General features: G+C 51.7%; 4 protein-coding genes across 7 annotated transcripts in view; 2 read left to right on the top strand and 2 right to left on the bottom strand.

The window, feature by feature from the left end:
• Positions 1-1,747: 1,747 nt before the first annotated feature.
• Ppm1j (protein phosphatase, Mg2+/Mn2+ dependent 1J) lies at positions 1,748-6,704 on the top strand. Its single transcript, XM_027393865.2, has 10 exons — positions 1,748-2,070; positions 3,303-3,414; positions 3,841-4,128; positions 4,354-4,466; positions 4,736-4,820; positions 5,326-5,444; positions 5,648-5,711; positions 5,869-5,976; positions 6,089-6,240; positions 6,389-6,704. Exons 1-10 carry the CDS (start codon positions 1,748-1,750, stop codon positions 6,534-6,536), a joined length of 1,512 nt encoding a protein of 503 aa, XP_027249666.1. The 3' UTR covers positions 6,537-6,704.
• Positions 6,705-8,757: 2,053 nt separating this feature from the next.
• Positions 8,758-10,538, bottom strand: LOC118239515. The gene is made up of 3 exons (XM_035451306.1): positions 10,509-10,538; positions 9,248-9,720; positions 8,758-9,070 (listed from the first exon to the last, which is right to left on the bottom strand). Exons 1-3 carry the CDS (start codon positions 10,536-10,538, stop codon positions 8,848-8,850), a joined length of 726 nt encoding a protein of 241 aa, XP_035307197.1. The 3' UTR covers positions 8,758-8,847.
• On the top strand, positions 9,365-15,222 carry Rhoc (ras homolog family member C). 2 transcript variants are annotated; one of them, XM_027393870.2, is made up of 5 exons: positions 9,365-9,494; positions 12,549-12,712; positions 13,192-13,312; positions 13,568-13,698; positions 14,623-15,222. In XM_027393870.2, exons 2-5 carry the CDS (start codon positions 12,557-12,559, stop codon positions 14,794-14,796), a joined length of 582 nt encoding a protein of 193 aa, XP_027249671.1. In that variant the 5' UTR covers positions 9,365-9,494; positions 12,549-12,556; the 3' UTR covers positions 14,797-15,222. The 2 variants fall into 2 exon arrangements, with proteins under 2 accessions (XP_027249671.1, XP_027249672.1); XM_027393871.2 differs by lacking the exon at positions 9,365-9,494 and adding an exon at positions 11,200-11,313.
• Positions 14,047-23,669, bottom strand: part of Mov10 (Mov10 RISC complex RNA helicase) — a 24,075-nt gene continuing 14,452 nt past the window's right edge. For all 3 annotated transcript variants that reach the window (XM_027393866.2, XM_027393868.2, XM_027393869.2), the window contains exons 7-21: positions 23,336-23,504; positions 21,751-21,905; positions 21,312-21,488; positions 21,052-21,199; positions 20,599-20,757; positions 20,263-20,366; positions 19,999-20,096; positions 19,694-19,910; positions 18,178-18,295; positions 17,817-18,008; positions 17,634-17,708; positions 16,577-16,702; positions 16,411-16,499; positions 16,081-16,202; positions 14,047-16,001 (exon numbers count right to left, since the gene is read on the bottom strand). In XM_027393866.2, coding sequence (XP_027249667.1) covers positions 15,910-16,001; positions 16,081-16,202; positions 16,411-16,499; positions 16,577-16,702; positions 17,634-17,708; positions 17,817-18,008; positions 18,178-18,295; positions 19,694-19,910; positions 19,999-20,096; positions 20,263-20,366; positions 20,599-20,757; positions 21,052-21,199; positions 21,312-21,488; positions 21,751-21,905; positions 23,336-23,504 — 2,041 coding nt within the window. In that variant the 3' untranslated portion in view covers positions 14,047-15,909. The remainder of the gene's footprint in view (positions 16,002-16,080; positions 16,203-16,410; positions 16,500-16,576; positions 16,703-17,633; positions 17,709-17,816; positions 18,009-18,177; positions 18,296-19,693; positions 19,911-19,998; positions 20,097-20,262; positions 20,367-20,598; positions 20,758-21,051; positions 21,200-21,311; positions 21,489-21,750; positions 21,906-23,335; positions 23,505-23,669) is intronic.

Below are 23,669 nucleotides of genomic sequence, written 5' to 3'. Positions count from 1 at the left end.
AAAGGCCCTAGTTCTATGGCCCACTTTTGCAGCCATGCTGTGGATGCTGTGAAGAGCAAGGAAGCTGGATGACACTGAAAAGTGATAGCTAAACTGTCCCAGAAACACTGAATAATAAAACCAAAGGTTATTCTTTTTTTCCCCCAGTCTTTGGCTTCCCAGTGATACTATGCCATTTATCAGACAGTTGGCTTCAGTTTTTCTCAAACAGGAAGAAAACACCCATAGTGGCAGAATGTTCTTTGTCCCTGGATGCCTTTTCTGCTGTATTTGAGTCTGAATTTTTATCAGTCCACCCCAACTTTGTCCCGGTGACTTCATCTCTCTTTGCCCTCATCTTCCTCCCAAAAGCTCGGGCATATTTATAGCTTGTCTGTGTACTTTGAATGACTACCGTGGAATTTTTGTTTAGAAGTGACTAAGAAAGTCACGCCTTTGGGGAGGCACAGGTTATCCCAGGGTATGATGAAGAAGCGCCAACTGGGTGCCTACAGGTAGAATTCTAGCTATGAACACGGAGTCTGTGGGTCCCTCAAGGGCCTTAACTTCTGTTGAACTGTGTGCTGGGAATAGATGGGACCGGGTAGTGACCAACTCTCTAATCCCATGTATAGGGGCAGACCTCTTTCCGAGGCGGGTCAGTGATCCTCTTCTCTCTAGAAGACTGAAAAATAGCCCACCTTTGCTGGGTACAAAGGCTTTCCGGCAGCCCAGACGAGTTTTTAGATTGGCCTTTGCCTCCCCCTGGCGGTAGCCAGAGAACTTGTTCAGCATCCGCGTTCTGCTTGGAGCCTCTTAGAGTGGGAATTTAGGATTCCCACTCGCTTTTGCTCTCTTCTTCTTAATCCAGAAAAAAACAGCGTCAGAAACAGGTTCTGGCATGCATATGGTTCTCTAAGTGGCTGTGTGACTTTTGGGAGAGTCTAGTAAAATAACAGGAGACTGTCCACTCCTGCCTCATCTGTAAAATGGGTGTAACCCACCTTGCAATGTTGGTGTAGTGGCCTAATGAATAGAACATACTTGGTAGAGGGCCTAGAGTGAAGTAAGTCCTCAATAATCGTAGTTATTTATTATGCCGTTAGCCTTACTAGCTAACTGGCCGGCAGAAGTCTAAATATGGAGGAACAGTTCTGAGAAAGTGGGATGGGAGTGAGAATCGTTCTCTAGAATGTGAAGTGACTTTCAGACAGAACAGTCCCTTCAGGAGCGCTGAGTTTTGCTTCAGGACCCGGATCCAGGGAGGTCAACTGCTGGGCTTGATTAGTAAAGCAGCCCGCACCAGCTCGCTCTCTGCTCTGGATTCAGCAGCCCCTGCCTGAAGTGTTGTCACACCTAAGTTCTTCACACCCAAGTGGATGTTTCGTTCCGAAGTCATCAGCTCCATAACTCTCCATGCTGCCTGGGCACCCGAACCGAAGGCGGGAAGGCTGACCCCACCCCGACTCCTGTCACAATGGGTAAATTCCAACGGATTAAATCTAGCGGATGTCTAACCTACAGAACGACTGAAATGCTTCCTTCTCTCCGCTTTCTTCCCACAACAGATCCTTCCCCTGTGACACTCTGGCGGAACGAAGTCAGGATGCGGATATGAAGCGGGAAGCTGGTGGGGCGGTTCCCCCCAAAGACCTAGAGCCTGGGGAAGTTTGGCCTGGATCAAAAGAGGGCACCGCCTACTTGGAGCCCTAGGGGCGGGGCCTTTTCGGGGGCGGGGCCACGGCCGAGGGCGGGGTACGGAGGCAGCATGCTAAGCCGGGTGCGCTCGGCTGTGGCGCACCTGGTGAGCTCGGGTGGCGCTCCGTCCCAGCGCCCTAAGTCCCCCGATCCGCCCAACACGACCTCTGCGCTGTCTGCCGCCGCAGAAACACCTAAGAGTCCCCGGACTAGGCCTGGGAGCCAGGTCGGGGCGCCCCCGAAGACCGCGGAGACCCGGGCGAGCTTCTCCAGACCCACCTTTCTTCAGCTGAGCCCCGGGGGGCTGCGACGCGCCGACGACCACGCAGGCCGGGCTGTGCAAAGCCCCCCGGACACCGGTCGCCGCCTGCCCTGGAGCACAGGCTATGCCGAGTGAGCACCCCCGGGGCTCCCAGTTGAGGATGGGACTCCCACCCTCCCAGGAGATGTATCCGGCCGCTGCCCTCCCTCCTCCAGCACGACGTTCCAGGGACCTTCCCAGGAGCCTGCACCCTTCCGGCCCTCTCTCGGACAGTGTGCACCCTCAATAGCCTTGTTCAGGAGCTTGCCCACCTCCCCCTGGCCGGCTTAGGACAGTCCCCTCCTAGGAGAGGGCACCGCGCACCGAGGATGAGTTGGCCGGTTCACAGTCGGTGCCCGCGGTTCACAGGCTAAGGGAGGGGAGGTTCGAGAAGGAGCAGTTCCTTTTTCCAGGGAGATCACGGGTGGAAAGACTCGTTCACTCGCTTCCTGGCCCCAGCGCCCCAGTTCCCTGTCCTTCTTACCGGTCCCCTCCCCCTCCACACCCAGAAATAGCCGGCGACACCAGAAGGCCGCGGGCTTCCCGGGGCGGGGGAGGGGTCCGCCCGCGGCTCCCGATGATTCCCTTTGGATGCTGGTCTGCAGATAGACAGGTGCTGGTAGGGCAAAGAAATAGACCCCTTGGTTCGCACGGCCCGAGCGGCAGCGTGCTCCTAGAACGTGTATATTTTTTAATGCATCTTTGGGGAAAACCGAGCCAAGCCAATAGGGACATGGGGGCACTGAGGTCGTGGAGGAAGGTGGTAGATGGCACCTCACCCTCACCGCCTCACTTAGCTCCCGCCTGAGAGGAGTTTATTGCCAAGAGACTCTTGCCCAGTCCAGGTGGGCCTGCGTTTCCTCTTACCCCACTTGGACTGGAGCACTTCCACACTGCAAGAGAGACCGGAACTTTCAGTGGGAAGTTTTAGGGTGATGAGGGTGAATGTGTCCATGAATCACTGGCAGAGCTGTTTGAGACGGATGTGAGAATGTACAATTTTGGCTGGGAAGGAAGTAAAACTTACTGCCCCTGTCCGGCCACACCCCTAGCACCACCTTCCAGAAAGCCTCCTTTGCCCAAGGATGAAATTACCAAGGCAGTTACTGTCGTGGGCCTTTCTATGAGGTTGTCCATTCTGCCACCCAGACAGTACTTCTTGCTGGCCCTGTCTTCTCCTCTTCCCTCTGGCTTGAAGCCTAGGCAGCTGTGACCTTTTTCAGCTTGGCCAGCAGGCAGGAGAGGATGTGTGTGTATCTAAGGTGGGGTTATTCCAGGACCTAGTCTGGTGTCTAACCTGATGCGGGACACTCTGGCCTGGCAGGGTCATCAATGCTGGCAAGAGCAGGCACAATGAGGACCAGGCTTGCTGTGAAGTCGTGTATGTGGAAAGCCGGAGGGTTACAGAGGCCTCCAGGGAATCTACTGTTAACCAGGTAATACTCCATCGCTTCCTAACCTCCAGCAATGTGATAACACCCCTCCCCAGGGATTTTGGGCACTGGTTCTAAATCCAAGAAGTGTAGTGGTTTTACTTCCACCACAGAAGCTCTAAGTGGCTTCAGTTAGATTAGTTCTACTATGAATGTTTACTATTCTATTTATTATTCTACTTAAAATAGAGCTGCTCATGTATTTATGGATGATTTAACTAATCATCAGTGCTGATCTTTGGATCCTTCATGTTTTGAATTTGCCTCTTCTCTCTCTTTACACAGTAGGCTGTGCATGAATAAGTGAATAAACTACTTTACCTTAATGTCACACTCAGCTCACCCATGTGATGTTTATATGAGTGCTTATGGGCGCGTTCTGCCCTGTCACCCTCCTCCCACACTGACTTCCAACTTTTCCCTCACCAGGGACTCTGCTTCTACTACTGGGGCCTGTTTGATGGGCATGCTGGTGGTGGAGCAGCTGAAATGGCTTCCCGACTCCTGCATCGCCACATCCGGGAACAGCTGAAGGATCTAGTAGAAATACTTCAGGACCCCTTGCCACCTCCCCTGTGTGTCCCATCCACTCCAGGAACCCCAGGTTTCTCTGATCCCTCACACCTGGTCAGCCCTCAGTCCTGCTGGTCTCCACAGAAGGAAATAACCCACGAGAGCCTGGTAGTAGGGGCCATTGAGAATGCCTTCCAGCTCATGGTGAGTGGGTGGCCTGAGCCAATAATGTGCTATGGAGACACTCTAGTCAAAACTGTGTGGTGGGAGTCAGTGGGTGGGTGGTCCCCAGAATCCGCACCACCTCTGAGAGCCTGTTACCCTATGTGGTCCCCTCTTGTCCACTCTGGCCTGCAGAGGCAGGTAGTAGAGCAGGTGACTGTGGTTTGGAAGTTTTTCTGTTCCCTTTGACCCTTCCTCACCTGGCAGGATGAGCAGATGGCTCCGGAGAGGCGTGGCCACCAAGTGGAGGGGGGCTGCTGTGCACTGGTTGTGGTGTACCTGCTAGGCAAGATGTATGTGGCCAATGCAGGTGACAGCAGGTGAGTGGGGAGAGGGCTTTGAGAGTGGCCATATATGGGGCCACACTCTCCAGGATGATGGGAAAGCAGAGAGTGAGGTGGCGGTGGGCGGGACGGGGTAGGGGCAGTGACAGCTATATGGCAAGGTTTGAAACATCTACAAGGGAGGGAAAGGTGGGGACCCGAGTGAAGAATCATCAGGCTCATTATGGGGAGGGCCTGGTCCTTCTGGGATGCTCCCTGGAGGGGTCTGAGAAAGCCAGATCCAAGCCTTGTCTGTCTCTGGGCAGGGCCATCATTATCCGGAATGGTGACATCATTCCAATGTCCAGGGAGTTCACACCAGAGACAGAGCGCCAGCGTCTTCAGCTGCTTGTAAGTAGGGGCCAAACTCGATACCCCAGTCTCACTCTTACACCTCTCCCTACTGAAAGCTTCCTACTGAGAACTTCCTGGGAAGGTGCTGAGTGGACTGTGGAGTACTCGGTAAGCTGGAGGGGTGAAGCAGCAGGAAGGAGCCTGAGCTGCCATTGTAGCCTCCGTTGAGGAAGGAAGTAGAGTCAGAGGTGGGGGATGAGAACAAAGACTCCATCCAGCAAGGGCTTTATCTTAATGCATCCTCATGTGGGCATCGGGATTGCCTGGGGCTGAATCCTGCTTTGTGTAAATGTGTGATGTCTGGCAAGTCCCTTATTCAATGGTTCTTGCTCAAGGGCCTTTGTAAGGGGTGAATGAATTCATTTATGTTACTATTAGTGTGTAGCCTGCAGTAAACTTAATTTAAGGATCTGCTATAACTTATCAGCTATATGTTATATCTGGGTGTGATGCGAGTGTAATGCCCTCTCTCCTGTCTGGCTCTTGCCCCTCCCAACCTCAGGGCTTCCTGAAACCAGAACTGCTAGGCAGTGAGTTCACTCACCTCGAGTTCCCCAGAAGAGTTCAGCCCAAGGAACTCGGGCAGAGGATGCTGTACAGAGACCAGAATATGACTGGCTGGTAACACTTCCCTCAGAGCTGGGCCATGCCCATGGCAATGCAACCAATCCTTCACAAGCAGCAAGGTGGCAGCTGCAGGCTGGGTCAGGCTGGGAGATGGGGAATATGGTCATCCCTGGAAGGCCTTATGTGGGGGTGTGCTGTTCGTAGGGGATAAGGGCTTTGCCACCTGGGTGATGCCTCCTCTACTCCTCCCTCCCCAGGGCCTACAAAAAGATTGAGCTGGAGGATCTCAGGTTTCCTCTGGTCTGTGGGGAGGGCAAGAAGGTAAACCCTGTGGCAGAGGTGGGAGAGGGCAGGAAGACCCACCACAGCTTGTTGAGGGAGGTGGAGGTTTCACTGAACAGGAGGTATGGGAGGGTTCTGTGGTTTCGGTGAGTCTAAGAAGGGAACTAAATAGCATCGTTCTTTCTCCTTCCCTCAGGCCCGGGTAATGGCCACCATTGGGGTGACCCGAGGCTTGGGAGACCACAACCTTAAGGTCTGCAGTTCCACTCTGCCCATAAAGCCCTTCCTCTCCTGCTTCCCAGAGGTGAGCACACCTTTCCTTCAGGAGGCTCAGGCTGGCTTTTACCCTTTTATCGCCAACCTCCCTGTCCAGCAACCCTCACACCTTAGTCCTTGCTTCTGTCTTTCCCTACCAGGTGCGAGTGTATGACCTGACACAGTATGAGCATTGTCCAGATGATGTGCTAGTCCTGGGAACAGATGGCTTGTGGGATGTGACCAATGACTGTGAGGTAGCCGCCACTGTGGACAGGGTGCTGTCAGCCTATGAGCCCAATGATCCCAGCAGGTAGGGGGTTGCCTGGCAAGGTGTTGGGGGGTAGCACTACTGAAAGAAGGGCGAAGGGGAACCAAGCCTGGAGACCCATGTGTGGGCCTGTATATCTGTCTTCTCATATACATGTGGGTACATGAATGTGCACATGTGCTCCTGGCAGGTATACAGCTCTGGCCCAAGCTCTGGTCCTGGGGGCCCGGGGCATCCCCCGGGACCGTGGCTGGCGTCTCCCCAACAACAAGCTGGGTTCCGGGGATGACATCTCGGTCTTCGTCATCCCCCTGGGAGGGCCAGGCAGTTACTCCTGATGGGCTCTGCCCCAACCCTCTCACTGCCATCTCTGCTTCTCCATACTTCCCCTTCTCCCAGTCCAAATACTGAAGTTGTGTCCCCGACTCGAGTGGCCATTTAATTGACAAAGGGATGCCCACCAGATACAGAATTTCAGCAACTGACAAATAAACCAGATGGATAAAGGTGTGTGTCGTTATTTGCTTTGACTGGAGCCTGAAAAGCAGGTCATCAATGGAAAGAACATCAGAACATTACTAAAAATGTGGCTTCCCCGGAGTCTTCTCTGCCCCCTTTGCCCACTCCATGTACTTGCCACCATGTACTTGCCTCATCCGTCTGTGGCTTCTTCCATCTGCTAATACAGCCAAGTCTGTGTGTCTAGCCCAAACCTTGGCCAAGCTTTAGACCCATGTATTCCAGTCATCACCCAACCATCTCCTCTATAGTACTCTGGTGCTTCCAATCAACACACCTTGAACTGAATGCACAATTTCCCCCATGAACGATTCTTCTCCCGATTCATCTTATGGGCACCATCATGGCTGCTAAAGCCAGTAATCCAGTAGGTGCTCACACCTGGCTTATGTATCTTCATTACCATTCTCAACTGCTTCAGTCGTGCAGGCCATGTAATGTTTCAGGAAATCAGCTGCCTATACGATGGTATATGCAATGTAACCCAGCTGTGTCCTAGGCTGTGCCATCTCAGTTTGTGTAAGTACACATTGCTATTCACACAATGATGAAATTCCCTAGCAACACATTCTCATAACATCTCTAACATCGAGGGATGCATGACTCTGCTGTTGACTACTTAGAAATATTTCATATTTGCCTTTATCTCTGCCTCCATCATCACCGTCACATTAGCTCTTTATTACACCAAGTTCCCAACTTCAGGGACTCCTTATTGTGTCTAGAACAAACTGAAGTTAAAGTCTTGAGCATGGCATTTAAGGACCTTCATAATATGGTCTGGCTACTGTTTCTTTCTCCAGCTTCACCAATCCCCTCCAAACTCTTAAGGGCTTGTTAAGAGCTCCAACTTATTTTAAATCTCATATTACCATTTCTCGGCTATTTCACTGTCCTCCAGGACTGGGTATCCCACAGTCCCTGTATGCTGCTAAGGCATTTCCTCCAGGATTTTAACTATCCACAGGAGGAGCCAATGGAGGGTAGCTATGAAGAGCAGGGATTCTTAAGTCTGACTGTTTTGACCCAACATCACAGTAACTTCTGTGAGCCTCCATGTCTCAGTAAAATGTAGATAACAGTAGTGCCTCATAAGAACTAGACATAAGTAAGGGCCATGTGATAAAGCTTCAATAAATGTTAGCTATGTTAGGTTGCCTATGTTCTTCATTTAGACTCTTATTTGAAGGCAGAAGTTCATGGTTAGCATACAGCCTTCAGTTCATAGATAACCAGTGCTTACTGAGTGAATTAAGAGGCCTGGTGGCCAAATTGCCTTTCACCACCTCAGTTACCTGATTTTCCAAATGTGTGGTTTGTGCTTCAGATCCTGAGCAAATGTCTGTGTATGTGTCTACCTGTGTTTGAGATAACTTTGGCACTCACTCTGTAGACCAGGCTGGCCTCAAACTCATAATGATCCAAGTGCTGGGATTAAAGGCGTGTGCCACCAACGCCCGCTTTGTTAATTTTTTGAGACAGGGTTTCTCTGTGTAGCTCAGCTGTCCTGGAGCACACGTTGTAGACTTGGCTGACCTCGAACTCAGAAAGATCCACTTGCCTCTGCTTCCCTAGCGCTGGGATTAAAGGTGTGCACCACCACCACCCAGCATTTTTTTTTTTAAATTTATTATGTATAGTGTTCTGTCCGCATGTATGCCTGCCACCAGAAGAGTGCATCAGATCTCATTCTAGATGGTTGTGAGCCACCATGTGGTTGCTGAGAATTGAACTCAGGACCTTTGAAGGAACAGCCAGGACTCTCAACCTCTGAGCCTGATTGATTGATTTTTGAGACAGGGTCTCATGTAGCCAAGATTGGTCTGGAACTAATTCAAAGAGATTCACCTACCTCTACTCCCTATGCATCATCATGGTTCACCTCACTGTAAATTTTTGCTGTCACAAATGGTTTGCAAAACCACTTCCCTGGGCCTCGGTTTCTTTCCAGGCAAAAGGGAATGGGTGAACTTATTCCAGAGACCTTCGTGTTTAAAGTATCAATCACTAGCAAATAAAATATTAGACTTCCTCAAACACTCACCTCCTGGGCCCTTTATAAGGAAGGAGTAAGTAACTATGAAACACACCAGACTGGGCTCAACAGCACAATAAAATAGGAGTATGAGCTCAGTTCCAGTTGGCCACGCGGAAGCACTTCCAGGAGTGTGCTCTTAACAGGACGTAGGGAAATTCCCGGCCAAGGAAGGAAGGGCCTTGTAAGGCGACGGTGGCTGGGGACTGCAGATCGCAAAAGGCCTCCAAGGCTCGGGAAAGCGTCGTGTTACACTTAACGCAGTGATTCCTGGAGCAGAGTGGGCAGCTTCGGCAAAACCGGTGCCCTCGGTCACAGCTAGGGCGAAGGAGGGGCAGAAACCTCGAGGGCTGCTTGGCCACGCGAGGGCAGCAGCGGCCCTCGCTGACCCCACCCTGGGAGCCGCTCAACTTTCCCTACTCGGGTCCGCCCCCCACCGTAGGAGGCTTGGAAGTAAAGGGGCCGAGTCCTCTGGGGTCCCACCCGCTCGCTCACCGCCCAGACGTCTCCTCGGCACGGTCCCTCCAGCTGAGCCCCACGCCCCCAGCCGGCCCGCAGCCCGGATGACCTGCGGCCGCCCGGGGCGGGAAGCAGAGGCGGGCCGAGCCAAGGGCCGCCCCCGTCGACCCCTCCACCCCCACCCGACTGGCCCGCCCCGGAGCGGTGCTGGAGAGTGGGGCGGGGTTCGGATCAGTCTCAGCCTCCGGCACCGGCCGCGCAGCTGGAGGCGGAGGAGCGGAAGGTACCGGGGCCCGAGTTGGGGGGTGGCGGGGCGTCGTGGGAACTCGACTCCGGGGAAAGCACTTTCCCGGTTTTCTGTTCGCTCCGGGAAGGGCGCGGCAGGGGGCTCCGGGCCGCGCAAGGGAGAGCGCCCCGAGCTGCTGCGAGCTGCGGGGCAGGCACTCTAGTCTCCTGGGCTCTCGAACCAGAGCCTCTTCTCTTTCTGAGCCCTGCCTTTCCGAACCTCTCTAGCCGGGCCACGGACCCACTTGAATGTCTGTGAGCGACCCTAATCCACACACTCCAGTTCCCGGCGGGGCGTAAAGGAACAGGGCCTTAGGCCGGCTAGGGGAGTCCTGGCTTGGAAAGGGGAATGGCGGGAATAGGGGCGGGTGTTACTACTGGGGGCTGCGACTGCCTGGCGGGTCTAGTCGCGCCCTAGACCGTTTTTGGAGCTAGTCTGAGCTAAGAGGTTGAGACGACTAGGAAAGATCCCGCTCCTGTGTTGTGTTATGTCCGTCTGAGAGTGAGGAAAAAAAACAGAACACCAAAATCTCAGACTCTGCCTCCCATCCTGTTGGGAGGTTTGGGAGTGTTAGGGGATTGAGCCGAAAGCCGAGACCCATTTCTCCCTTCACTTCTGGCTTTAAAGTTAAGGAAAAGGTGTTGCCTGAAGAGTGATTTCTTGCGTAGATCTCAGGGGTGCAGAGTACAAAGGCCTGTTGGATCACCCGGGAAACCAAGAGAAAGAGAGCTGGTGTTTTGTCCCAGGGAAGGCCCCAGAAGTTCTAGACCCCTCTCCAGGCCCTTCCTGAGGTTTCCTTCTCTCTCTTAGGGTCAGTGGGGCAGTTCCTTTGGGACTGCATTTCACAGGGAATGTTAGCCTTGACATTTTGGCCTTGGGCCTAATGTCCTGGTTTGGCCAGTGTCTTCAACTCTTCTGGCCCAAGAAGAGGTTAGATGCAAAATTTCTGATCTGGGAACTTGTAACCTGCCCTGAAGTTCCAGCCCCTGCCTCCTACCATCTGGTGCCAACCGTGTTGCTGTGGGACAGCAAGTGGCACATGCTTGCGGAAGTGACTGGTGTTTAGTTTTGTAGTCACCCTCCATCAGCACTACCCACCCTGGGTTGGGGCTGTCTCATCCAGCCTGTGTACAGCTGGACTAGCTAAATTAATGGGAGTGGGGGGAGGGCTGGAAGGAATCCTGCGTGTTCCCTGGATGTACTCACTTTTAAAGGAGATGAGCAGGAGAGTGAATGCCTTCTCAGTCTTTTGAGGGTATCAGGGAGAACCCCTTGTGGTGGGGGGTGGTAAGTGTGGCTGTGGCATACTCCTATAAATTCTCTGTGACTCATGTCCTCTTCCCTCACATCCCAGTTTTTTTTTTTTTTTTGTGTGTGTGTGTGTGTGTGTGTGTGTGTGTGTGTGTTTTCTCTGTGTGTGCGCGTGTAGGGGAGGAGAAACCACCCAGGAACCTGATGCTGGGTATTCAGCTTCCTAAAAGGAAGCACAGGCCAGGGTCTGAGCTGGTGGTATGTAGGGAGTCCAACTGAGCCAGACAGGATATGGAATTGAAAGGAAAAGCCAAGTTTGGGGCTGAGATCGGGTTACTGTCCCTTCTTAACTGCTCCCTGCCTGGTCAAAGCTTAGACTGAGGCTCATTAGTCTTTTCTTTTGGGGCTCCTCCCAGTCCAGGTTCCAGCCCCTTCCCCCTCCCCAACAGGCTTGACTCCTCTACTCCGGAGCTGGCTGGCACTCTCGCTCCCTGTTTTGTGTAGGCCTGGGATGTCAGTGGCCTGGTCAGCTCCCCTCAGCTGGGAAGGAAGAGAAGCTGCAAAGGTGTGAACGGCTTGTTCATCATGTGTGCTGGGGTGCGGACATATGCAAACCCTGAGAAGCTGACTCCTTGCCTTGAGTCAAAGGGAGGTGTCTGCAGGGCCTAAGAGTTAGCTGGTCTCTAGGAGGAAGGGGCTGTTCAGAGAGTGGGTGGAGGTGATTCCCAAGTGGATTAGCTCCATCACAGCAGTGCTGTGATAGATGTGTGATTCCCCACAGTGTGGTCATTGTCCCCTGTAGGGACTGAGTGGCCCAATGTTGCTGCCAGGCCCCAGAGTGGGGTGGGGTAGGAGGCTGCCTGACCGTGAGCTGCCAGGACTGAGCCTTCTTTGTGTGACTTGAGACTTTGGGGAAGTAGTGGGGTGGACCAGGGCAGCCAGCCAGCTGCTCCCACCATCGTCCAGCTTACTTTGTCGGCTTCTGCTTCTCTTCTCACCTGTGGGGTGCTGTGTAGGCTAGACAGACTGGATAACATAGCCCTGCTTTGAGAGCCGATCCTGCACCTTATGTATCAGACTCTAAATAAGTGTCTAAAATCTCACTGAGCCTGTTTCTTTTTGTCAAAGTAGGATGCCCTGGGGTCAGTGAAATGGTTCAATGGGCAAAGATACTTGCCATGTAAGTGCAAGGACCAGAGTTTGAGCCTAGGAGAGAACTGATTACAAGCTGTCTTTTGATGTTTACATCCACCTAACAGGCAGCTGGAGATTGAAGATTCTTCTCAAATGCCCAACAAAGTGTTTGTGTGTCCACGGAGAGGCGAACACCTTGAGGCTCTACAAGTGTTCCTTGCTTTATCCTACCACCTGTAGCTGGCTTGTGACCAGGCATGCATGACTTCTGTTGAGGGACAGTCTATTCTAGCTTGCATTTTAGTGATTATTAATGAGTCAAAATCCAGGTAACAAATTAAGCTGCTAGGCAAGGCAGATAAATCTCAGGTGTTCAGAGTTTTGCACGTGAATGAGTAAGATTTAAGCAGGTATTCCTGGCTCCCAAGTGTCATCATCTTCCTCCTCCTGATCAATTCTAACCCATCCAGGAAGACCTGTTCTGACCAGCATTTCAAGGTGTTTTGCCTGCAGAATTGGTTCTTGGCAAGAACATGCCTTGGCAAGCCCCCTTCCCTTCCTTTGCTAGATGTTGTGGTTTTCAGGCAAACTCGGGGGCGCTAGAGAAGTGCTTTTGGACTTACTGGATTTTTTTCTCCCAAATCCCTACTGCCACCTAAATGCCAGTTTCAGCCATGGCTGCAATCCGAAAGAAGCTGGTGATTGTGGGTGATGGAGCCTGTGGCAAGACCTGCCTTCTCATTGTCTTCAGCAAGGATCAGTTCCCAGAGGTCTACGTCCCTACTGTCTTTGAGAACTACATTGCAGACATTGAAGTGGATGGCAAGCAGGTGAAGGCCAAGACTTTCCTGCCTGGGAACCCTGGCCCCAGTCCTGTAGGGCCCTAGTATGCCCTTTCTTAGGGCCCACGAACATCTTTGCTTCATTTCCCTGCTGCAACCAGCAGAAGTTTGGAAGTGAAACTGTAGCCCTAGAAAACCTGGATGTCCTATCTGGTTCGACCACATACTGGCTCTGGAATCTGAGCCAAGTCCCTTTGCCTCTGGGCTTAACCTCTCCCCACTGCAAAATGTGAATGAGGGCAAGACCTACCCCAAAGGGTTGCTGTAAGAATTAAACGGTGCTTACAAAGGCAGCTCATACTACACAAGGATCAAAACCACCTTGGATTGTTTTTAAAGTGTGTTGTTGGTTTTGTGATTGGTCAATATAATTCAGCGCATAATGAGTGCTGAAAAGATGTTAAGTTTATAAGACTAGTGATTTCAGAGGACCCCAGGGTGTTAAGTTTGGGATCCCTATATGTCAGGTGGAGCTGGCTCTGTGGGACACAGCAGGGCAAGAAGACTATGATCGCCTGCGGCCTCTGTCCTACCCGGACACTGACGTCATCCTCATGTGTTTCTCCATCGACAGTCCTGACAGCCTGGGTAAGGCTTTGGAGGGGGGATTGAGGGCTTTTGGTACCTGCCATCTTAAGAGGCTGTGGGGAGCGAGTGTTGGGAGCATGTAGGCCCTGCAAGGTCTCCTTTGCTATGGAGACAGCCCTTCAGGTGCGAGTGATCCACTACAAGGGGCTTTGAGCTGTGCAAGGGTACTGCCCGTTCCATAGTCTCTGTGACCGCTGTGGAGATGGGGCTTCTGATGCTCTGTGGGTGTATCTACACCTTTTGGGATATCTGCAGAAAACATTCCTGAGAAGTGGACCCCAGAGGTGAAGCATTTTTGTCCCAATGTGCCCATCATCCTCGTGGGGAATAAAAAGGATCTGAGGCAAGATGAGCACACCAGAAGAGAGCTGGCCAAGATGAAACAGGTACGTGGGGCAGTTCTTGCAGGAGGAAAGGCCTCTGAGGGTCAGAAAGGGCGATGGAAACAGCTGACAGCCAGCCTTAGAAGGGACTGTGATGTCCACCTGCCGTCCCACATCTGCATGTTGGGAGAACTAGAGGGTCTGCAAGTACCTAAAGTATCAGAGAGGGCATCTAACAAAAAGGTTTATTCCAGCTTATGGTCTGGTCTGCTTTGGAGTTGGGGCGCCAAAGATGAATGAAGAGCCATCCTCATCCTCAGGGGACAGCTGTGTCATTAAGAGTGCTCTGGGAGGGAGAGCATTTTTAGTGGCTGGAAGAAAGGCTCAGGGATGTACACGCAAAGACTTGCTAAATGACTCTAGTCAGAGGATGGTTTTATTTAGAGGAAGGTAAGCAAGGTAGGCTATCTTGGGAGGATAATTAAGGTTTTAACTGGGGACAGATGTCCAGTCTGTATGTTAGTAAAAATATTCTGGTTGCTGTGTAGAATGGGCTAGAACAGTGATTCTCAACTGGTGGGTCGAAACCCCTTTGGGGTTTCGTATCAGTCATTTAAAGATTCATAACAGCAGCATAATTAGTTATGAAGTAGCAATGAAATAACTTTATGGTTGTGAGTCACCACAGCATGAGAAACTGTATGAAAGTTGAGAACCAGTGGACTAGATAGAGGAAAATGAGAATGGAGGTCAGTTGGGCAGTGGACACTTGTTTAGAGGAGAAATGGACACTGTAGGAATAAGGCTGGGTGGGAGGAGAGAATAGGCAGAATTCTGAAATGGCAACTTAGGTCTTATGGTCCCAATCTGGAAACTGCCAGTGGTAGCTGGGACCTTGGTGTTCTGCTGCAGGGCTAGTCTGTAGGATATTTATTTACCCCTGCTTTTTTTTTTTTTTTTTTTTGACTCCATATCTTGTCTTTTCAGGAGCCTGTTCGATCTGAGGAAGGCCGGGATATGGCAAACAGGATCAGTGCCTTTGGCTACCTTGAGTGCTCAGCCAAGACTAAAGAAGGGGTGCGGGAGGTATTTGAGATGGCCACTCGGGCTGGCCTACAGGTCCGCAAGAATAAGCGCCGGAGGGGCTGTCCCATTCTCTGAGTTTCCCAAGGTCTCTCCAATTTTCCCTCCTTCCTTTTCAAAGGGGTACAAATTATCCCCATCCCACTCCATCCTTCTAGGACTCCATGCTGCCAGTTTCTTTTTTGGTTCCTTCCTGCCCAGGACTGCATGAGTTTGTTTCCCCAGCCCCAAGTGGGGGCTGGTAGGCCCTTTCTTCCCTGCCTCTGGGAACCAGGCTGGTGCCCTGCCCTTCCTGTGCAGGGCTCCTCCTGCTGCGTTGGTCCAGGGGTAGGGCTCTTAGTCCTTTCGACCTTCCCCATATCACACACCAGCACTTTATATATTTCTGGCTCACAGGAGGCATCTGGGGTAGGGACTGGGATTTCTGCTTTAGGTAGTAGCCTTGTCAACGACTTTACTTGGTGGGAGGGCAGGACATGAATAAAGGTCAAAGGTTGCACCATGTGTGGCAGCTTCCTGTCTTTCCTAGCCTACCTTGGCTCTGAGCCTGGAGTCCCATCTTTTTCTCTTCATTTCCAAGTTGCCGGCTGGGCCTGGCCTGTCTGCAGAGGCAGGGTTGGGGGCGGAGGCAGCAGGGGACAGGGTGGAGTCTAGAGTAAAGGATGAGGTCATATTTGGCTAACTGCCTGGGTGGGTGAGGGGAGTGGTCTGTACCATTGGCTAAACATAGAAGCCTGTGGGTGGCTTCCCTGTACACTGAGTTTCCTGTCCTCCACGTAGTTATGAAGGGGTGTGGCGCTGGACAGACAACCCTCCTGGAGGGTCAGCTTGGGGGCACAGGAAGCAAAGCCAGGCTGATGAGACATAAGCAAGAGACTTTTGCATAGAACGGCATTTTGTTTTCCTAAAGCAGCTCAGCGACAGACTGCTTGCTTGCCTAGCATACTCGCAGTTGTGGGTTCAGTCCCCAGTACTGCAAAGGAGAGGGAGGGAAAAAAGCTTTCCTTCCTCCCCCTTCCTCCAAGTTTTAGCAGCTTGGGTTATTTTCCCCAGCAGAGGAAGGGGTGGAATGGTTTGGGCTGTAAACTTCCCAGCCTTCCTGTCTCTTGCAGGGACAGGTGAGCTGGGTTTTGGGTCAGGGATAGGCAGCAATAAGGCTTGGCTGGTGTGAGAAGGCAGGCAGCTATATCTTCAGAGCTCATTTCTCCACTCTGGCTCCACTTGTAAGGGCAGGCCCCCTTCACCCTCCCGCTCCTGGGGGAGATTTTGGTGACGCCGGGGCCCTAGGAAGAAAAAGAGACATGTATTTTTGCCTCTTCTTCCCACAGCATCTCTGCCTGGCCCACCATGGCCCATCCATACCTGAGGTAGAGGGGCTGAGTTTGCTCAGGCCTTGGAGTAAATCCTGTCCCTGCTGCAGGTCCAGTTTGGCAGGAAAGGGGCATCCAGTATACCCCCCGTTTTCTTTACAGAACTCCAGGAATCTGTGGGGTACAGAGACATTGGATAGGAGGCTGTGAGAAGCAGAGGCAGAAGGCAGAGTGGCTCACCCTTACTTACTAACCCAGGGTGGGCGTGTGAACACCAATAGAACTGAGGACTAACGGAGTGTAAGTGGGTGCTTAGTAAAGACACCCGCCCTAGCCTGGGGCTCGTAGTTATCAAGAACGATTATGGGGTGGGAGTGCTTACGTTTTCCAGTCCGGGTCATGGCCTAGGAGGAGGGGGTTGCCCACTACGATGAGCAAAGCCTTGGCCCGGGTCACAGCCACGTTGAACCTCTGGAAGGAAGAAGTGATGATGTCATGGAAGGGACAGGCTCTGAGGAAGGATTCATGCCACCCACAAGCCTGCCTACCTTGGGGTTCTTAAGGAAACCGAGGTTGAAGTCCAGGTCCAGCTGTACAAAGCTCTGGCTGCTTCGGACGGTGGAGATGAGGATGACGCTTCGTTCTTGCCCTTGGAATTCTTCCACAGAGCCCACCTAGAGAGCAGAGGCCGGTCTGAAGACCAGGCAGGCCTAAGAGGAACCTCGGGACAAACCCGCTCAAGGGGGGGCAAAGCTGCCAGGAAGGTACAGAGCAGTCACTGGTTCCTTGTAGCTCAGTGAGAGGAGGCCTAAAGAACAGAGCCAGTTACAGGGTGGGGCCTGGAAAGTATTCAATGCAAATCAAGTGGCAGGCCCTTTGAAGCATGCACTGAGCAGAGTTCCTATCCCAGGAGACAGTCACTAATTTGGTCAGAATTTCAGAGGGAGAGGAGAGGCCTGTAGATCACAAAGCAGTGGTTTTCAACCCTGGCTCTACACATCAGAACCACCTGTGGAGCTTTAAAAAAATGAAGCTGGGTGGTGATGGCATTCATAATCCCAGCACTCGGGAGGCAGAGACAGGCTAATCTCTTGAATTCGAGGCCAGCCTGGTCTACATACAGAGCAAGTTCCAGGACAGCTATGGCTACCTACACAGAGAAACCCGGTCTTGAAAAGCAAAAATAAATAATAAAATAACAACAACAAAAAAAAACCCACCCTGGCTTTTTCTCTAGACAGCTATGCTAATTGTCTGGGTGGGACCCAAGCAGTGGCATTATTAAAGTTCTCCAAGTGATTTTTAGCTGAATCAGAGTTGAGCCACTTGTTCAGCCGAAGAGTTAAGCTACAGAGGGAGCAAGGACACAACATCACATGACAGGCAGGGCTGGTCTAGAGAGTTTGGACTTCATCCCTAGGGCAGAGGCCACACACCTGACTGATAAAAGATAGCGCTTGTTAAACAGGCAGGCCTCCAGGTTCCATCTCAGAACACCTGGGGAAACCCCAGTTTCATTTGGAGGAAAGAGGGTGGGCCAGGACACAACAAGGGTGAGGTCAGAGGCACGTGGAAGTCTGGGAGAGAATATGGGATGTATGTCACCTTCAAATCCTTGATGTCATCCAGTCCTCGAAGTTCCCGGTCAAGTTTGGTGATGCAGTACCGGATTTTTTCTACCTGGAGGGAGGAGATAGGTTCCTTTTTCTCATGCCATCACCCCACAAAGAGGGAGGCAGAGGCAGGCAGCTGGCCAGGGTGCTGGCGGGCAAAGAGGGAAATCCTGACCTGCTTCCGGTATGGGGAGATGATGCCCACACTCCGGGGGCTCAGGCGGGCTTTACCCTTCTTGGAGGAAGGGGCCAGGAGCTGTTTCAAGTACGATGTCACTGTGGCGGCCTCTTCAGGGTTGAAGAAGGATGGGCTATTGCCCTCTCGCTCATCTTTGCCCATTACACCATGGAAGATGATGGGGAAGCCCTGAACACAAAGTGAGAAGAAACCCTCAGGCTGATCTCCTTGCCTCCCTGCCCTCCAGCTCAGATAGGGAATCAGGGGTTCCGAGCCATAATGACAAAGGGAGGTCTCTGTGCCTTCAGGAGAAGGGAGTCAGGGTCCAGGGATGGAGCCCTGCCATGCTAGGCCTCACCTGTTGAGGCAGCCCCTCCCAGCGGCAGAACCTTTCTCGGTCCACCACATCTGCACAGGCCTGCAGCTCTCCATCATAGTACAGCCGGTTAGGGATGTCCAGGATGGTGGGGTGAGACCTAGGAGGCAGGAGGAGAAAGAACAAGATCAAGGCCCTTTGGGGGAGCCCTGCTCCATGTGTTCCCCCTGCCCCAGCCTCTGGCCCTCCAGCCATGCCCAGGACACATTCATCATCAGTGTCTGCTGCCAGGTGCTATACACAGCAGAAAGCCAAGCCAAAGTGGTTCTAATAAGCAATCAGGCTAGGGCTCTCACTGACCCGCCAAGTTCCTTTTCAAAACCAAGAAATTAGGACCCATTCTCAGGCTTTAGTTTACTGAACAAAAACAGTCCAGAAACAAATTACCATCACCACTTAATTAGGTTATACCCCCAAAATATAAGTATCCACCCAAAAGCATCTACAAAACTTTTACAGTTATCACTGTGTGGTGTGGGTAATCATGCTTTGCTGTGTGGAGGTCAGAGGACAACCTTGTAGTGTCAGTTTTCTCCTTCCACCTGTAAGTGGGTTCACCAGTTTAGGAAATCCAATTTAGGTTGCTAGGTATGTGTTCACCAAGTACTTCTACCTACTGAGCTATCACAACCCTGCCATTTTGGGATGGTGTCTGACTGTATAGCCCAGGCTAGCCTTTAAAATCTGAATCCTGTCTCACTCAATCTCTAAATGCTGGGATTACAAGCATGTGCAACCACAGCCTAGCTTATATTTACCCAACGCTTAAAAGATTTTTATTCTTTTTAATTATGTTAGTGTGTAGGGAAGGGGGGTATGCAGGTGACCATGGAGGCCAAAGGCGTCAAGATCCCCTTGGAGTTAAAGAGTTAGAGGAGACTATGAGCCATGGGTGCTAAACATGGGTCCTCTTCAACACTTTTAACTGCTGAGGCATTTGTCCAGCCCCAGATTTACCAAACTCTCACTGACGGTCTAGAACTCACCTAAGCACTGACGTTAAACTTACTAGAAGAAATTCGTAAGATGGTAAGGGTGGAATGTACCTACTGTCCTAGATACTCAGGAGGCTGAGGCAGGACTGCTTGAGTCAAGAGTTAAAATCAACCTAGGCAAAACAGGCAGACTTTGTCGCAAAGGGGAGAGGAGAGTCGGGGATGTACATTAGTGGTAGAACACTTGCAAGCAACATACATGCAAGGTCCTGGGCTCAAGTCCCAGCACCCCACAAAAGTAAAAACTGCAAGTACATAGGCCTCAGCTGTGTATGTAATTCAACTAACAATGGTTTTAAGGAAAAACTTACACTCCCTTTCTTTTTCCTTGTTGGATTGCCTAGAAACTTAGACCCATCCAGACACATTCTGGTCTGATGACCTCTAATATACAGGTAAACCACTGGTCCAAGAAACAGCTGCCTGCTAAGTCACAGGACAAGTAGCTGTAAGGGGGTGACCAAGGAGACATCCTCTTCTACCTGAGGCGGGGACCATGATACCTGTAGTTGCGGAGCAGTTTGGTGATGAACTGGGGGTCATAGCCATTGGGGCCCTTCTTGTATAAGGAGTTGTAGGTGAGTAGGCGCTCCAGCAGAGAGTAGCCAAGCCCATGCTTCTGTGCCAGTGGTGAACGCAGCACAGGCCCCAGCTGCCGCGGGTCTCCTGCCAGCACTAGCTGCCCTCCTGGATTGCCCGTTTCCTTTACATCCAGCAGTCCTGAGAGGCACGGGAGAAAGAGTAAATGGTGGGACTTACCCAGTTGGTGTGGGGTGGTGTACCTATAGCCCATCCTGAGCCCCCTCACCTGCTATGGCCACCAGACTCTCAGGCTCCATGCAGTGGCCAGCCTCATCGATGAAGATGTGTGTGAAGTGATCGATGGGAAACTGGGCTGACACCAACCTGGGAGTGTCAGGCCAAGCAGGGGTCATTCCCAGGCACCCAACTACCAAACCTGAACTCTGGCCCTTCATTTCACCCTGCCCTCAGGGACCCTTCCTCTTTCCCTAGCCCTACACCACTTTACTTTTTACTAGCAAGCGAGAAAGAGATCCTATACATCCCTTACCTGCTGGCAGTGATGAGGGTGGTAATTAAGACCCGATATTGCTGGAGATGCTTCTTGGCAGGATATACATACTCTCCCTTTTTAGGATCCCAGTTACAGCAAGTCTGTGGGATATGAAAGGATGTGAAATCGGCTTGGCTCTTTGCTTTCTCACTCTCACCCTGGCTCTGGACCCTCTAACCAACACTTATTACCTGCCTCCCTCCCTTTGCTGGTAAGAAAACAAAAGTCCCCACAGCGGGCCTGACCCACCCGAAGTCACACAGCAAGTCTTTAGATGCTCTGAGAACCTCCCAGGCATCCATCATCACTTGGCCTTCTGCACTTCCTGCATACCTTAATGTCCTCAGGTACCATTCGGATGTCCCTGCTGGGGGCCAGAAGACGGTAGATGGAGCTGGGTAGGTGGACCCGGAGCCGCTGACAGAGGAGGTCAGCCCCTGAGTTGGATGGAGTGCAGGCCAGGATGTGGGCTTTGGGCAAGAGCTTCACTACCTGAGATAAAGAAAACAACAGTATGGGCAGAAGCTTCCTGTGACGGGGACTCGGGCTCCATCTGCCTCCCAGACACCTGATAGTCTAGATTTCTTTGGTATTGGATATCTGCAAATTCACCTCTGCATGTTTACACACCAACACTCAACAGTCATAATGACCATAACTCCCTAACTCCTCTTTGGGTGACTGTTCATATAGGAACATTCAGTTGACTAGAGGGAATCAAAATTGAAGACAAATGCTGGGGCTGAGTAATTCAGGGTAGGCCCTGGGATTGTGCTTCAGCCTCACCTGCTTGATGGCCTCCACTAATGTGACAGTCTTGCCGGTACCTGGAGGCCCAAAGATGATGTAGGGGGCAGGCCGGGTGGTGCCCCTCACAATGTGCTTCATGGCCTGAAGCTGCTCAGGGTTCGACTCCAGACTCCGATCATACAGCCTGGCAGAGGGGTCCAGGAATATTAGCTGGACATCATCCAATATTCCAGAGGCTTTTGGGCCTCCATTCCCAATATCCACACCCCAAGTAGCCCCAGGACCCACAGTCTCACTTGAACTTCACATCTGAGGGCAGCAGGGAGACCCCACGGGAGGCCACAGGAAAGAGCATGGGCCATAGCAGCCATCGCTCTGTCAACTCCAAGGCCCGGTGCTGAACCCGAAGGGGCTGGCGGTTGAAGGTAAAGTTCACCTTGAAGGTCAGCCCATCCACAAATCGGCTCAGGAGGCTTAAGGCAAAGAATTAAGTGGGAGAGTTCCAGCTAGGTGGAGTGGGCTGTAAAAAAACAGACCCTCTCCACCTCCCACCATTTCACTCCCTCTTCCCAAGAGGTCCTTACAAAGTTCTCTAGGAGATGTAGTAGTTCACACAGCTTGGGGACTCCCTGCCTGTGTCCAGGGTCCTAGTCATCTCTGGAAGCAAGACCTCCTAACTCCAGGCCTTAGAAGCCTGAAGATTGCTTTTGGTGATTTGGTCCTCCCAACACTCACCTTGTGGAAAAGCTCAGCTTGACACGGTCCAGTTCCACCTTGTGTACAAAACCCTTGTAGGTGATAGGGTCCTCTTGTTGGGTCTCAGAGGACAAAAGGGCAAACAGGTGGTCACCCCGTAGCACTGAGGGACGGCTCTCGGTCACACCAGGAACCTACAGGATATGAACATAAGGAAACTTTCTTTCCCCGAGACAGGGTTTCTCTGTGTATCACTGGCTGGCTGTCCTGGAACTCTCTATACATCAGGTTGGCCTCAAATTCACAGCGATCTGCCTGCTTCTGCCTCCCGGGTACTGGGATGAAAGGTGTGTGCCACCACCACCCGGCTTAAGAAAGCTTTTCTATTCCATATCCCATGGGCTCTGGCTTCATAGCATCAATTCACCCCAGCTTTCCTTTCCTACAAGGCAAAGCAAGAATCAACAGGAACGGGAAGGACCACAGGCTGCTAGAGGCACCTAGCCTGGAAATCCAACAACTTCTGGGGTAGGATTTTAAGATGTGGTGGCCAATGTCCCCAGTCCAGCTAGCTGCTTCCTTGGCCAGCTCAGCTTTAGTGCCTTGGTGCAAACTTCCTTCTTGTAATAACCTTTCCCTGATCATCTTAGGTCTCTCCCTTCCCACCTGTATGCACTCTTCTGCATTAATCCATTCTCATGAGCAAGTCTGAGTTTGTGTGTAAATATTCAAAATGTGAGGGCTGGGTAAGGGTGCCTGCTGCTAAAACTGACAACCTAGATTTAATCCCTGGGACCTACATGGTGGAAAGAGAAAAGAGACTCCTGCAAATTGTCCTCTGACCTCCACTTGTGTGCTATTCATATTGCAATGCACAAAATTATACACACACACACACACACACACACACACACACATACACACACACACACACACATACACACACACACACACCATACACGTGCACATATATGTACTGGCACACACACATATGATGCCAGGCAGTGGTGGCGTACTCCTTTAATCCTAGCACTCAGGAAGCAGAGGCAGGTGGATCTCTGGGAGTTCGAGACCAGCCTGGTCTACAAGAGCTAGTTCTAGGACAGCTTCCAAAGCCACAGAGAAACCCTGTCTTGAAAACCACCCCCCCCAAAAAAAACCCCAAATTGTGAACATTTGAAAGGGGTCTCAGAATTAGTCACAAAACTTGAGAGAAAAAGGGACTCACCAATATCACACAGCTGGTAGCAAAAATCTAGATTAAAATCTCATTACGAATATGAACTGGGTGTGGTAGACTGTTCCTATCATGCCAATACTGGGGTGGTAGACACAGGAGAGTTAGAAGTTTGAGATCACCTTTGGCTACAAAGTAAGTCTGAAGCTAGCCTGAGTTACATGGGACCCTGCCTAAAATAAATGAGTAGGAAAAAAAACAAAAAACAAAAAACAAACAAACAAAAAAAACATTGTCCTATCCTGGTACATTATGGGGAACAGGAAGCTCACCCTACTCTTTGTCCATATCTTCTAAAACAGGAGCTGTTTCATCCTTTTTGTATGTTTGCCCTGCTGTCAGGGATCATGACCTATTACCTCTCCCCACAGATCTCTGAGCCCTAACCTCCAGTGTGAGCAGCCTGGGATTCTGGTCCACAGGGTCCCAGGTCATGGGCACCGACTCCAGGTCGTAGTGCCGGATATCATGCTCCATCTGCAGCTCCTCCAGGTGCAGCAGCAGCCGGAGCTTCACTTCATAGTTCCTGGACTTCAGGGTTGTCTCCAACTGGGCCCTGGTAGGGATGGTTGAGTTGGGGCAGGAACAGAGTAGACCCCCCGCCCAGGGGACTCTACCCTCTCCATTTGTTCATCCCCACACTGACATGCAGTGGGCACCAAGCAGTGTTCAAGTGAACCAGTGAGGTGAGCACAGACAGGAGAAGCCAGTAGAGAGAAAA

The sequence above is a fragment of the Cricetulus griseus genome (genome assembly GCF_003668045.3).
Source record: "Cricetulus griseus strain 17A/GY chromosome 1 unlocalized genomic scaffold, alternate assembly CriGri-PICRH-1.0 chr1_0, whole genome shotgun sequence".
Taxonomy (NCBI): Eukaryota; Metazoa; Chordata; class Mammalia; order Rodentia; family Cricetidae; genus Cricetulus; species Cricetulus griseus.
This window is presented reverse-complemented; position numbering and strand designations above follow the sequence as displayed.

Bases quoted from the DNA above. Each gene is read 5' to 3' on its own strand.
- Rhoc (XM_027393870.2), top strand. From the start codon at position 12,557: ATGGCTGCAATCCGAAAGAAGCTGGTGATTGTGGGTGATGGAGCCTGT. The intron at 12,713-13,191 runs GTGAAGGCCAAG...CCTATATGTCAG, and splicing joins TTGAAGTGGATGGCAAGCAG to GTGGAGCTGGCTCTGTGGGA. The intron at 13,313-13,567 runs GTAAGGCTTTGG...GGATATCTGCAG, and splicing joins CGACAGTCCTGACAGCCTGG to AAAACATTCCTGAGAAGTGG.
- LOC118239515 (XM_035451306.1), bottom strand. From the start codon at position 10,538: ATGTGCCACTTGCTGTCCCACAGCAACACG. The intron at 9,721-10,508 runs GTTGGCACCAGA...TGGCCCGGCTAG, and splicing joins TGCTGTCCCACAGCAACACG to AGAGGTTCGGAAAGGCAGGG. The intron at 9,071-9,247 runs GTGAGCGAGCGG...CCTTCGCCCTAG, and splicing joins GCCGAGGAGACGTCTGGGCG to CTGTGACCGAGGGCACCGGT.
- Ppm1j (XM_027393865.2), top strand. From the start codon at position 1,748: ATGCTAAGCCGGGTGCGCTCGGCTGTGGCGCACCTGGTGAGCTCGGGT. The intron at 2,071-3,302 runs GTGAGCACCCCC...CTGGCCTGGCAG, and splicing joins TGGAGCACAGGCTATGCCGA to GGTCATCAATGCTGGCAAGA. The intron at 4,821-5,325 runs GTAAGTAGGGGC...TCCCAACCTCAG, and splicing joins GCCAGCGTCTTCAGCTGCTT to GGCTTCCTGAAACCAGAACT.